This window comes from Salmo salar, unplaced genomic scaffold (assembly GCF_905237065.1).
Source record: "Salmo salar unplaced genomic scaffold, Ssal_v3.1, whole genome shotgun sequence".
Lineage (NCBI taxonomy): Eukaryota > Metazoa > Chordata > Actinopteri > Salmoniformes > Salmonidae > Salmo > Salmo salar.
This window is the reverse complement of record NW_025549072.1, coordinates 1-13,989: the sequence shown is the minus strand read 5'-3', so window position 1 is coordinate 13,989 and position 13,989 is coordinate 1. Positions and strand designations below refer to the sequence as shown.

General features: G+C 42.8%; 1 protein-coding gene across 1 annotated transcript; it reads right to left on the bottom strand.

Moving 5' to 3' along the window:
* Positions 1-7,387: 7,387 nt before the first annotated feature.
* LOC106592377 (carboxypeptidase E) lies at positions 7,388-11,683 on the bottom strand. Its single transcript, XM_045712987.1, has 4 exons — positions 11,540-11,683; positions 10,969-11,068; positions 9,272-9,390; positions 7,388-8,250 (listed from the first exon to the last, which is right to left on the bottom strand). Exons 1-4 carry the CDS (start codon positions 11,675-11,677, stop codon positions 8,152-8,154), a joined length of 456 nt encoding a protein of 151 aa, XP_045568943.1. The 5' UTR covers positions 11,678-11,683; the 3' UTR covers positions 7,388-8,151.
* Between the last annotated feature and the right edge of the window lie 2,306 nt (positions 11,684-13,989).

The following is a 13,989-nucleotide window of genomic DNA, read 5'->3' as shown; positions in this document are numbered from 1 at the left end:
TGGTGTAATGTTCCTGGTGTAATGTTCCCGCTGTATTGTTCCTGGTGATATTGTTCATGGTGATATTGTTCCTGGTATAACGTTCCTGGTGTAATGTTCCTGCTGTAATGTTCCCGCTGTATTGTTCCTGGTGATATTGTTCCTGGTAATATTGTTCCTGGTGTAATGTTCCTGCTGTAATGTTCCTGCTGTAATGTTCCTGCTGTAATGTTCCTGCTGTACTGTTCCTGGTGTAATGTTCCTGGTGTAATGTTCATGGTGTAATGTTCCTGCTGGTAATGTTGCTGGTGTAATGTTCCTGGTGTAATGTTCCTGGTGATATTGTTCCTGGTGTAATGTTCCTGCTGTAATGTTCCTGGTGTAATGTTCCTGCTGTAATGTTCCTGGTGTAATGTTCCTGGTGATATTGTTCCTGGTGTAATGTTCCTGCTGTAATGTTCCTGCTGTAATGTTCCTGGTGTAATGTCCCTGGTGTAATGTTCCTGGTGATATTGTTCCTGGTGATATTGTTCCTGGTGATATTGTTCCTGGTGTAATGTTCCTGGTGTAATGTTCCTGCTGTAATGTTCCTGCTGTAATGTTCCTGCTGTAATGTTCCTGCTGTAATGTTCCTGGTGTAATGTTCCTGGTGTAATGTTCCTGGTGTAATGTTCCTGGTGTAATGTTCATGGTGATATTGTTCCTGGTGTAATGTTCCTGCTGTAATGTTCCTGGTGATATTGTTCCTGGTGTAATGTTCCTGGTGTAATGTTCCTGCTGTAATGTTCCCGCTGTATTGTTCCTGGTGATATTGTTCCTGGTGATATTGTTCCTGGTGTATTGTTCCTGCTGTAATGTTCCTGCTGTACTGTTCCTGGTGTAATGTTCCTGGTGTAATGTTCATGGTGTAATGTTCCTGCTGGTAATGTTCCTGGTGTAATGTTCCTGCTGTAATGTTCCTGGTGTAATGTTCCTGCTGTAATGTTCATGGTGATATTGTTCCTGGTGATATTGTTCCTGGTGATATTGTTCCTGCTGTAATGTTCCTGGTGATATTGTTCCTGGTGATATTGTTCCTGGTGTAATGTTCCTGCTGTAATGTTCCTGGTGTAATGTTCCTGGTGTAATGTTCCTGCTGTAATGTTCCTGGTGTAATGTTCCTGCTGTAATGTTCCTGGTGTAATGTTCCTGGTGATATTGTTCCTGGTGTAATGTTCCTGCTGTAATGTTCCTGGTGTAATGTTCATGGTGTAATGTTCATGGTGTAATGTTCCTGCTGGTAATGTTCCTGGTGTAATGTTCCTGGTGATATTGTTCCTGGTGTAATGTTCCTGCTGTAATGTTCCTGGTGTAATGTTCCTGGTGTAATGTTCCTGCTGGTAATGTTCCTGGTGTAATGTTCCTGGTGATATTGTTCCTGGTGATATTGTTCCTGGTGTAATGTTCCTGGTGATATTGTTCCTGGTGTAATGTTCCTGCTGTAATGTTCCTGGTGTAATGTTCCTGCTGTAATGTTCCTGGTGTAATGTTCCTGGTGATATTGTTCCTGGTGTAATGTTCCTGCTGTAATGTTCCTGGTGTAATGTTCATGGTGTAATGTTCATGGTGTAATGTTCCTGCTGGTAATGTTCCTGGTGTAATGTTCCTGGTGATATTGTTCCTGGTGTAATGTTCCTGCTGTAATGTTCCTGGTGTAATGTTCCTGGTGTAATGTTCCTGCTGGTAATGTTCCTGGTGTAATGTTCCTGGTGATATTGTTCCTGGTGTAATGTTCCTGGTGTAATGTTCCTGGTGTAATGTTCCTGGTGTAATGTTCCTGGTGATATTGTTCCTGGTGTAATGTTCCTGGTGATATTGTTCCTGGTGTAATGTTCCTGCTGTAATGTTCCTGGTGTAATGTTCCTGCTGTAATGTTCCTGGTGTAATGTTCCTGGTGTAATGTTCCTGGTGTAATGTTCCTGGTGATATTGTTCCTGCTGTAATGTTCCTGGTGTAATGTTCCTGCTGTAATGTTCCTGCTGCAATGTTCCTGCTGGTAATGTTCCTGCTAATTGATTTGTTTCCATTACCCCTTAATGACTGCTAATTGATTTGTTTCCATTACCCCTTAATGACTGCTAATTGATTTGTTCCCACTACCCCTTAATGACTGCTAATTGATTTGTGGTTTCATTCTGTTTCCATTACCCCAGTAATCAGCATTCTGAACTGCACTGGCAGTAATCAGCATTCTGAACTGGACTGGCAGTAATCAGCATTCTGAACTGGACTGGCAGTAATCAGCATTCTGAACTGCACTGGCAGTAATCAGCATTCTGAACTGGACTGGCAGTAATCAGCATTCTGAACTGGACTGGCAGTAATCAGCATTCTGAACTGCACTGGCAGTAATCAGCATTCTGAACTGGACTGGCAGTAATCAGCATTCTGAACTGCACTGGCAGTAATCAGCATTCTGAACTGGACTGGCAGTAATCAGCATTCTGAACTGCACTGGCAGTAATCAGCATTCTGAACTGGACTGGCAGTAATCAGCATTCTGAACTGGACTGGCGGTAATCAGCATTCTGAACTGGACTGGCGGTAATCAGCATTCTGAACTGGACTGGCAGTAATCAGCATTCTGAACTGCACTGGCAGTAATCAGCATTCTGAACTGCACTGGCAGTAATCAGCATTCTGAACTGGACTGGCAGTAATCAGCATTCTGAACTGCACTGGCAGTAATCAGCATTCTGAACTGCACTGGCAGTAATCAGCATTCTGAACTGGACTGGCAGTAATCAGCATTCTGAACTGGACTGGCAGTAATCAGCATTCTGAACTGGACTGGCAGTAATCAGCATTCTGAACTGGACTGGCAGTAATCAGCATTCTGAGCTGGACTGGCAGTAATCAGCATTCTGAACTGGACTGGCAGTAATCAGCATTCTGAACTGCACTGGCAGTAATCAGCATTCTGAACTGGACTGGCAGTATTCAGCATTCTGAACTGCACTGGCAGTAATCAGCATTCTGAACTGCACTGGCAGTAATCAGCATTCTGAACTGCACTGGCAGTAATCAGCATTCTGAACTGGACTGGCAGTAATCAGCATTCTGAACTGGACTGGCAGTAATCAGCATTCTGAACTGGACTGGCAGTAATCAGCATTTTGAACTGGACTGGCAGTAATCAGCATTCTGAACTGGACTGGCAGTAATCAGCATTCTGAACTGGACTGGCAGTAATCAGCATTCTGAACTGCACTGGCAGTAATCAGCATTCTGAACTGCACTGGCAGTATTCAGCATTCTGAACTGCACTGGCAGTAATCAGCATTCTGAACTGGACTGGCAGTAATCAGCATTCTGAACTGCACTGGCAGTAATCAGCATTCTGAACTGCACTGGCAGTATTCTGACGGCTGACTAAAGCATTCTGAACTGATGTGGCAGTGCTGGCCAATCGTTTGTCATTTCTTGGGGGGGGGTGAGCGTGGAGGAAGCCATATGTCGACGTTCTGGGGGGGTTCCTTTTCAAACGTCCCGAAATCGTCGTCTCTTTCCAGTGATCAGTCTGTGTGTTTGAGAGTGTTTCCAGGTCGGGTAGGTCGCAGGGCTCTCCAACAGGTCCATCTCCAGCTACCTGTACCTTACTCTACGAGCAGCTCGTCAAACTACTCTGAAAGTACATGCAATGTTCACGTTGTTCCTCCTCAAACCGTCATAAACTAATCTCACAAATATCAGAATCACCACAAGATGCTAGCTACTCACTAATCAACACAACGTTGATATTATCCCAACACCCACTGGTTAGCCACTATTTCCCTTTACATTTAAAAAAAAAAGACAATCCTATCACAATATCTGCCAATTAATTTTCCAGTAATATTGCACCCTGTCCGTCTGTGAGGTGCGTGTGTTTGTCTATCACTCCGTGTGTAGCAAGTTGACGTGATAACCGTCTTGTGTGTTGACTGGGAATATGTTACCCAGAAATCTTTTCCATTAAATGTTAACTTTAAAGTTGTCTGACCTGGCAGAAGTATATTCATGAGGAAGTATATGAGCTGTATGTATTATTTGGTGTTTGAAAACTTCACTAAACCGGTGGTACATTAGATGGGACGTCCCTCACTCACCAGACGCGCAATTAAAGGGGAGTTACACCCCAAAATCAATTACACCCCAATTAAAGGACCAGACGCGCAATTAAAGGACCAGACGCGCAATTAAAGGGCCAGACGCGCAATTAAAGGACCAGACGCACAATTAAAGGGCCAGACGCACAATTAAAGGACCAGACGCACAATTAAAGGGCCAGACGCACAATTAAAGGGCCAGACGCACAATTAAAGGACCAGACGCACAATTAAAGGGCCAGACGCACAATTAAAGGGCCAGACGCACAATTAAAGGGCCAGACGCGCAATTAAAGGACCAGACGCGCAATTAAAGGACCAGACGCGCAATTAAAGGGCCAGACGCGCAATTAAAGGGCCAGACGCACAATTAAAGGACCAGACGCACAATTAAAGGGCCAGACGCGCAATTAAATGGCCAGACGCGCAATTAAAGGGCCAGACGCACAATTAAAGGGCCAGACGTTACACCCCAAAATCGAAATGTGTTTTCTTCGACCTACTTTTTTTTTTTTCATTATGTGATTTAAGCATTGACATGGACTCAGAACTAATCTAATGTAATCTAATTTAATCTAATGTAATCTAATGTAATCTAATTTAATCTAATGTAATCTAATGTAATCTAATGTAATCTAATTTAATCTAATGTAATCTAATGTAATCTAATTTAATCTAATGTAATCTAATGTAATCTAATGTAATCTAATTTAATCTAATTTAATCTAATGTAATCTAATTTAATCTAATTTAATCTAATTTAATCTAATGTAATCTAATGTAATCTAATTTAATCTAATTTAATCTAATGTAATCTAATTTAATCTAATTTAATCTAATGTAATCTAATGTAATCTAATGTAATCTAATGTAATCTAATTTAATCTAATTTAATCTAATGTAATCTAATTTAATCTAATTTAATCTAATTTCGTTGAATAATTGTAATTTTTGAGAGTGAAAAACAAAACCTAAAACCAAGAAAGATAAAACTGAGAAAACATAATACCAGATTTTATAGGGTCTTAGAGCTGTTTATTATCCATCATTAACCAGGTACTGTCACGTCCTGGCCAGTATAAGGGGTTATTTGTTATTGTAGTTTGGTCAGGACGTGGCAGGGGGTATTTGTTTTATGTGGTTCGGGGTGGTGTGTTTGTTGAAGGGCGTTTGATTTATTATTTCCGGGTTTTGGTTTATGTTCTATGTTTAGGTATTTCTATGTTTAGTCGAGTGAGTGTATTTCTATGTGTAGGTTAATGGGGGGGTTGGGACTCTCAATTGGAGGCAGGTGCTTCCTCGTTGCCTCTGATTGGGAGTCCTATATACGGGTAATTGTTTGGTGTAGGTTTTGTGGGAGATTGTTTCTTGTCTAGCGTGTGTGAGCCTGAGGAGACTGTTTGTTGATCGTGAGTTCGTTTTGTTATTTTGGCGTTCATTTTTGAGTTGAATAAAAGTTAAAGATGAGCAACCACGTACCTGCTGCATTTTGGTCCTCCTTTCCCAACGACAACCGTGACAGGTATATTGACATAAAACATAATAACAGATTTTATAGGGTCTTAGAGCTGTTTATTATCCATCATTAACCAGGTATATTGACAGGAAACACAGTGCACTACTTCCTCTAGTACACTAAGGACCAGGGGAAGAGATGACCACTACTTCCTCTAGTACACTAAGGACCAGGGGAAGAGTTGACCACTACTTCCTCTAGTACACTAAGGACCAGGGAAGAGATGACCACTACTTCCTCTAGTACACTAAGGACCAGGGAAGAGATGATAACACTACTTCCTCTAGTACACTAAGGACCAGGGAAGAGATGACCACTACTTCCTCTAGTACACTAAGGACCAGGGGAAGAGATGACCACTACTTCCTCTAGTACACTAAGGACCAGGGGAAGAGATGATAACACTACTTCCTCTAGTACACTAAGGACCAGGGAAGAGATGACCACTACTTCCTCTAGTACACTAAGGACCAGGGAAGAGATGACCACTACTTCCTCTAGTACACTAAGGACCAGGGAAGAGATGACCACTACTTCCTCTAGTACACTAAGGACCAGGGAAGAGATGATAACACTACTTCCTCTAGTACACTAAGGACCAGGGAAGAGATGACCACTACTTCCTCTAGTACACTAAGGACCAGGGGAAGAGATGACCACTACTTCCTCTAGTACACTAAGGACCAGGGGAAGAGTTGACCACTACTTCCTCTAGTACACTAAGGACCAGGGGAAGAGATGACCACTACTTCCTCTAGTACACTAAGGACCAGGGGAAGAGATGACCACTACTTCCTCTAGTACACTAAGGACCAGGGGAAGAGATGATAACACTACTTCCTCTAGTACACTAAGGACCAGGGGAAGAGATGACCACTACTTCCTCTAGTACACTAAGGACCAGGGGAAGAGATGATAACACTACTTCCTCTAGTACACTAAGGACCAGGGGAAGAGATGACCACTACTTCCTCTAGTACACTAAGGACCAGGGGAAGAGATGACCACTACTTCCTCTAGTACACTAAGGACCAGGGGAAGAGATGACAACACTACTTCCTCTAGTACACTAAGGACCAGGGGAAGAGATGACCACTACTTCCTCTAGTACACTAAGGACCAGGGGAAGAGATGACCACTACTTCCTCTAGTACACTAAGGACCAGGGGAAGAGATGACCACTACTTCCTCTAGTACACTAAGGACCAGGGGAAGAGATGACCACTACTTCCTCTAGTACACTAAGGACCAGGGGAAGAGATGACCACTACTTCCTCTAGTACACTAAGGACCAGGGGAAGAGATGACCACTACTTCCTCTAGTACACTAAGGACCAGGGGAAGAGATGACCACTACTTCCTCTAGTACACTAAGGACCAGGGGAAGAGATGACCACTACTTCCTCTAGTACACTAAGGACCAGGGGAAGAGATGACCACTACTTCCTCTAGTACACTAAGGACCAGGGGAAGAGATGACCACTACTTCCTCTAGTACACTAAGGACCAGGGGAAGAGATGATAACACTACTTCCTCTAGTACACTAAGGACCAGGGGAAGAGATGACCACTACTTCCTCTAGTACACTAAGGACCAGGGGAAGAGATGACCACTACTTCCTCTAGTACACTAAGGACCAGGGGAAGAGATGACCACTACTTCCTCTAGTACACTAAGGACCAGGGGAAGAGATGACCACTACTTCCTCTAGTACACTAAGGACCAGGGGAAGAGATGACCACTACTTCCTCTAGTACACTAAGGACCAGGGGAAGAGTTGACACACTACTTCCTCTAGTACACTAAGGACCAGGGGAAGAGATGACCACTACTTCCTCTAGTACACTAAGGACCAGGGGAAGAGATGATAACACTACTTCCTCTAGTACACTAAGGACCAGGGGAAGAGATGACCACTACTTCCTCTAGTACACTAAGGACCAGGGGAAGAGATGATAACACTACTTCCTCTAGTACACTAAGGACCAGGGGAAGAGATGACCACTACTTCCTCTAGTACACTAAGGACCAGGGGAAGAGATGACCACTACTTCCTCTAGTACACTAAGGACCAGGGGAAGAGATGACCACTACTTCCTCTAGTACACTAAGGACCAGGGGAAGAGATGACCACTACTTCCTCTAGTACACTAAGGACCAGGGGAAGAGATGACCACTACTTCCTCTAGTACACTAAGGACCAGGGGAAGAGATGACCACTACTTCCTCTAGTACACTAAGGACCAGGGGAAGAGTTGTAGGGGAGAAGAGGGGAAAGCTAGGTTAATAAAGTGTAGTTCGCATGCTAGAAAAGGGTTGGAGCCCCCTGGAATGGGGTAACCCCTGACAACAACATTAACCATTAAACCAAAATGTAAATAAACACAGAAAAACTCAAATCAAGAGAAGACCTGTACAGAGGTGCGGGACAACACACAATATAGTACACCCATTTGCAGACGCACACGTCGATCAACCTGTCAACCAATCACAGACGTGCCGGTGGCCCTGTGGACCAATCAGAGTGTTCAGAAGTTGAGTGTCTCTGACATCATCTTCCACCAGTCCATCAGTTCCTCTTTTTCAACTTCCTTCCGCTCCACCAAGGACTCCAGCTCAAAGTCCACCTGGAGACACACACACACACACACACACACACACACACACACACACACACACACACACACACACCGCACCACACACACACCACACACACACACACACACACACACACACACACACACACACACACACACACACACAGACACACACACACACACACACACACACACACCACACACACACACACACACACACACACACACAGACACAGCACATACACCCCCCCCACGACACACACCACACACACACACACACACACACACACACACACACACACACACACACACACACACACACACACAGGTTAGACGGTCTGTGGATAATGGCTGTTGTCAAGGTAACTACTACTGAACATACTGTTGTCATCTATACTAAATACTTTTGTCATGTTAACTACTACTGAACATACTGTTGTCATGGTAACTACTACTGAACATACTGTTGTCAAGGTAACTACTACTGAACATACTGTTGTCATGGTAACTACTGCTGAACATACTGTTGTCAAGGTAACTATTACTGAACATAGCTGTTGTCAAGGTAACTACTACTGAACATAGCTGTTGTCATGTTAACTACTACTGAACATACTGTTGTCATGGTAACTACTGCTGAACATACTGTTGTCAAGGTAACTATTACTGAACATAGCTGTTGTCAAGGTAACTACTACTGAACATAGCTGTTGTCATGGTAACTACTGCTGAACATACTGTTGTCAAGGTAACTATTACTGAACATAGCTGTTGTCAAGGTAACTATTACTGAACACAGCTGTTGTCATGGTAACTATTACTGAACATAGCTGTTGTCAAGGTAACTACTACTGAACACGCTGTTGTCATGGTAACTACTACTGAACATAGCTGTTGTCATGGTAACTACTACTGAACATAGCTGTTGTCATGGTAACTATTACTGAACATGCTGTTGTCATGTTAACTACTACTGAACATAGCTGTTGTCATGTTATTATGGTTGTCACGGTATTATGGGTTGTTGTTGTCACAGTATCATGGTTCTTACCCTAATAGCAGGACTGTAGGGGACAGCCACCTTCTTGATGACAGTCAGGTAACCAGGAGCCGAAGCAGATACCTTGTAGTTCCCTGCTGCCAGGAGACGCCAGTAGTCTCCGTCCTTAGCTGTTATCAATACACAATCACAATCAATAACATATTAATACCTTCTATAGCTGTTATCAATACACAATCACAATCAATAACATATCACTGCCTTCTATAGCTGTTATCAATACACAATCACAATCAATAACATATTACTACCTTCTTTAGCTGTTATCAATACACAATCATCAATAACATATCACTGCCTTCTTTAGCTGTTATCAATACACAATCACAATCAATAACATATTACTACCTTCTATAGCTGTTATCAATACACAATCACAATCACATATCACTGCCTTCTATAGCTGTTATCAATACACAATCACAATCAATAACATATTACTACCTTCTATAGCTGTTATCAATACACAATCACAATCACAATCAATAACATATTAATACCTTCTTTAGCTGTTATCAATACACAATCATCAATAACATATCACTGCCTTCTTTAGCTGTTATCAATACACAATCATCAATAACATATTACCCCCAACACAATCACAATCAATAATCAATATCATTATCACCGTACTTAGCTACAATAATAATAATAAAAGTAATAATAAAGTACATTAGTAATCAACACATTGATAATCAATACTCAACTATAAATATCATTATCAAAGTCATTAACTATGATCAATATCATAATAATCAATCAACTCTAATCAATATCATAATAATCAATCAACTCTAATCAATATCATAATAATCAATAAATTCGAATCAATATCATAATAATCAATAAACTCTAATCAATATCATAATAATCAATAAACTCTAATCAATATCATAATAATCAATAACCATTTATCAATATCATAATAATCAATAACCATTTATCAATATCATAATAATCAATAACCATTTATCAATATCATGATAATCAATAACCATTTATCAATATCATAATAATCAATAACCATTTATCAATATCATAATAATCAATAAACTCTAATCAATATCATAATAATCAAAAACCTATGATCAATATGATAATAATCACTAAACTCTAATCAATATCATAATAATCAATAACCAATGATCAATATCATAATAATCAATAACCTCTAATCAATATGATAATAATCAATAAACTCTAATCAATATCATAATAATCAATAAACTCTAATCAATATCATAATAATCAATAACCAATTATCAATATCATAATAATCAATAACCAATTATCAATATGATAATAATCAATAAACTATAATCAATATCATAATAATCAATAACCTATGATCAATATGATAATAATCAATAAACTCTAATCAATATCATAATAATCAATAAACTCTAATCAATATGATAATAATCAATAAACTCTAATCAATATCATAATAATCAATAAACTCTAATCAATATCATAATAATCAATAAACTCTAATCAATATCATAATAATCAATAACCAATTATCAATATCATAATAATCAATAACCATTTATCAATATGATAATAATCAATAAACTCTAATCAATATCATAATAATCAATAACCAATGATCAATATGAGAGGGTTTTCTCCAATCAACACTATGTTTCACAGTAACCCGTTAGGAGGGCTGGGATTGGCTGTACCTGTAGTGATGTCATGGTCGATGCCCTCCACTGAGATGGAGGCGTTAAAGATGGCTCCGCCCTGAAGGTCACGCACAAAGCCCTTCACACCACGATGCACCTACACACACACACACACACACACACACACACACACACACACACACACACACACACACACACACACACACACACACACACACACACACCATTCATGTTTTGGTAAAATGAGACATATTTATGTAAATGATGACGTGTGTGTGTGTGTGTGTGTGTGTGTGTGTGTGTGTGTGTGTGTGTGTGTGTGTGTGTATGTGTGTGTGTGTGTGTGTGTGTGTGTGTGTGTGTGTGTGTGTGTGTGTGTGTGTGTGTGTGTGTGTGTGTGTGTGTGTGTGTGTGTGTGTGTGTGTGTGTGTGTGTGTGTGTGTGTGTGTGTGTGTGTGTGTGTGTGTGTGTGTGTGTGTGTGTGTGTGTGCTGTGTGTGTGTGTGTGTGTGTGTGTGTGTGTGTGTGTGTGGTGTGTGTGTGTGTGTGTGTGTGTGTGTGTGTGTGTGTGTGTGTGTGTGTGTGTGTGTGTGTGTGTGTGTGTGTACCTGCTCTATGTAATTGACCAGGGAGTTGCGGTTCTCCTCCCAATAAGTCTTCAGTGTTTCTTCAGCAGGAAACTTGTCACAGCTCAGCTCCAGAGTTATCTCAAAACAATTACTGCTCAGGTAGTTAAAATCCTGCATGCCTGGGGAGAGGAGGGAGGGAGGGAGGGAGGGAGGGAGGGGAGGGGAGGGATGGGAGAGGGAAGGGAGGAGGGAGAGGGAGAGGGATGGGAGGGAGGGATGGAGCAAGGGGAGGGAGGGAGGGAGGGAGGAGGGAGGGAGGGAGGGAGGGAGGGGAGGGAGGGAGGGGAGCAAGGGAGGGAGGGAGGGAGGGAGGGAGGGAGGGAGGGGAGGGAGGAGAGGGAGGGAGGGAGGGGAGGGGGAGGGAGGGAGGGAGGGAGGGAGGGAGGGAGGGAGGGAGGGAGGGAGGGAGGGAGGGAGGGAGGGGAGAGGGGGAGGGAGGGAGGGAGGGAGGGAGGGAGGGGAGGAGGGAGGGAGGGAGGGAGGGAGGGAGGAGGGAGGGAGGGAGGGAGGGAGGAGGGAGGGAGGGAGGGAGGGATGGGAGGGAGGGATGGAGCAAGGTAGGGAGGGAGGGAGGGAAGGAAGAGGGGAGGGGGAGGGAGGGAGGGAGGGGAGGGAGGGAGGGAGAAGGGAGGAAGAGAGGGAGGGAGGAGGGAGGAAGAGAGGGGAGGGAGGGAGGGAGGAGGGAGGGAGGAGGAGGGAGGAGGGAGGGAGGAGGAGGGAGGGAGGGAGGGAGGGAGGGAGGGAGAGAGAGAGAGATAAACTCAGCAAACTGAACATGTGTAAATATTTGTATGAACAAAAGATTCAACAACTGAGACATAAACTGAACCAATTCCACAGACATGTGACTAACAGAACTGGAATAATGTGTCCCTGAACAAAGGGGGGGTCAAAATCAAAAGTAACAGTCAGTGTCTGGTGGCCACCAGCTGCATTAAGAACTGCAACCTACTGAGACTACTACACTACACAGGTAACCTACTGAGACTACACAGGTAACCTACTGAGACTACTACACTACACAGGTAACCTACTGAGACTACACAGGTAACCTACTGAGACTACACAGGTAACCTACTGAGACTACTACACTACACAGGTAACCTACTGAGACTACACAGGTAACCTACTGAGACTACACAGGTAACCTACTGAGACTACACAGGTATCCTACTGAGACTACACAGGTAACCTACTGAGACTACTACACTACACAGGTAACCTACTGAGACTACTACACTACACAGGTAACCTACTGAGACTACTACACTACACAGGTAACCTACTGAGACTACTACACTACACAGGTAACCTACTGAGACAACACAGGTAACCTACTGACACTACACAGGTAACCTACTGAGACTACTACACTACACAGGTAACCTACTGAGACTACCACACTACACAGGTAACCTACTGAGACTACTACACTACACAGGTAACCTACTGAGACTACTACACTACACAGGTAACCTACTGAGACTACTACACTACACAGGTAACCTACTGAGACTACACAGGTAACCCACTGAGACTACACAGGTAACCTACTGAGACTACTACACTACACAGGTAACCTATTGAGACTACACAGGTAACCTACTGAGACTACACAGGTAACCTACTGAGACTACTACACTACACAGGTAACTTACTGAGACTACACAGGTAACCTACTGAGAATACTACACAGGTAACCTACTGAGACTACACAGGTAACCTACTGAGACTACACAGGTATCCTACTGAGACTACACAGGTATCCTACTGAGACTACCACACTACACAGGTAACCTACTGAGACTACTACACTACACAGGTAACCTACTGAGACTACACAGGTAACCTACTGAGACTACACAGGTAACCTACTGAGACTCTACAGGTAACCTACTGAGACTACTACACTACACAGGTAACCTACTGAGACTACTACACTACACAGGTAACCTACTGAGACTACTACACTACACAGGTAACCTACTACACTACACAGGTAACCTACTGAGACTACCACACTACACAGGTAACCTACTACACTACACAGGTAACCTACTGAGACTACCACAGGTAACCTACTGAGACTACTACACTACACAGGTAACCTATTGAGACTACACAGGTAACCTACTGAGACTACACAGGTAACCTACTGAGACTACTACACTACACAGGTAACCTACTGAGACTACACAGGTAACCTACTGAGAATACTACACAGGTAACCTACTGAGACTACACAGGTATCCTACTGAGACTACACAGGTATCCTACTGAGACTACTACACTACACAGGTAACCTACTGAGACTACTACACTACACAGGTAACCTACTGACACTACACAGGTTACCTACTGTGAAGCTAGTGTCCGTAGGTGAAGCTAGCGTCTGTCTGTGTGTTATGCTGTACCAGGCCCCTCCGTAG

What these genes read in the sequence shown, in the direction of transcription:
- LOC106592377 (XM_045712987.1), bottom strand. Translation starts at nt 11,677, where the DNA reads ATGCAGGATTTTAACTACCTGAGCAGTAATTGTTTTGAGATAACTCTG. An exon ending in TGGTCAATTACATAGAGCAG is followed by an intron (nt 11,069 to 11,539) that starts GTACACACACAC and finishes GTGTGTGTGTAG; the next exon opens with GTGCATCGTGGTGTGAAGGG. An exon ending in CCTACAGTCCTGCTATTAGG is followed by an intron (nt 8,251 to 9,271) that starts GTAAGAACCATG and finishes GTGTGTCTCCAG; the next exon opens with GTGGACTTTGAGCTGGAGTC.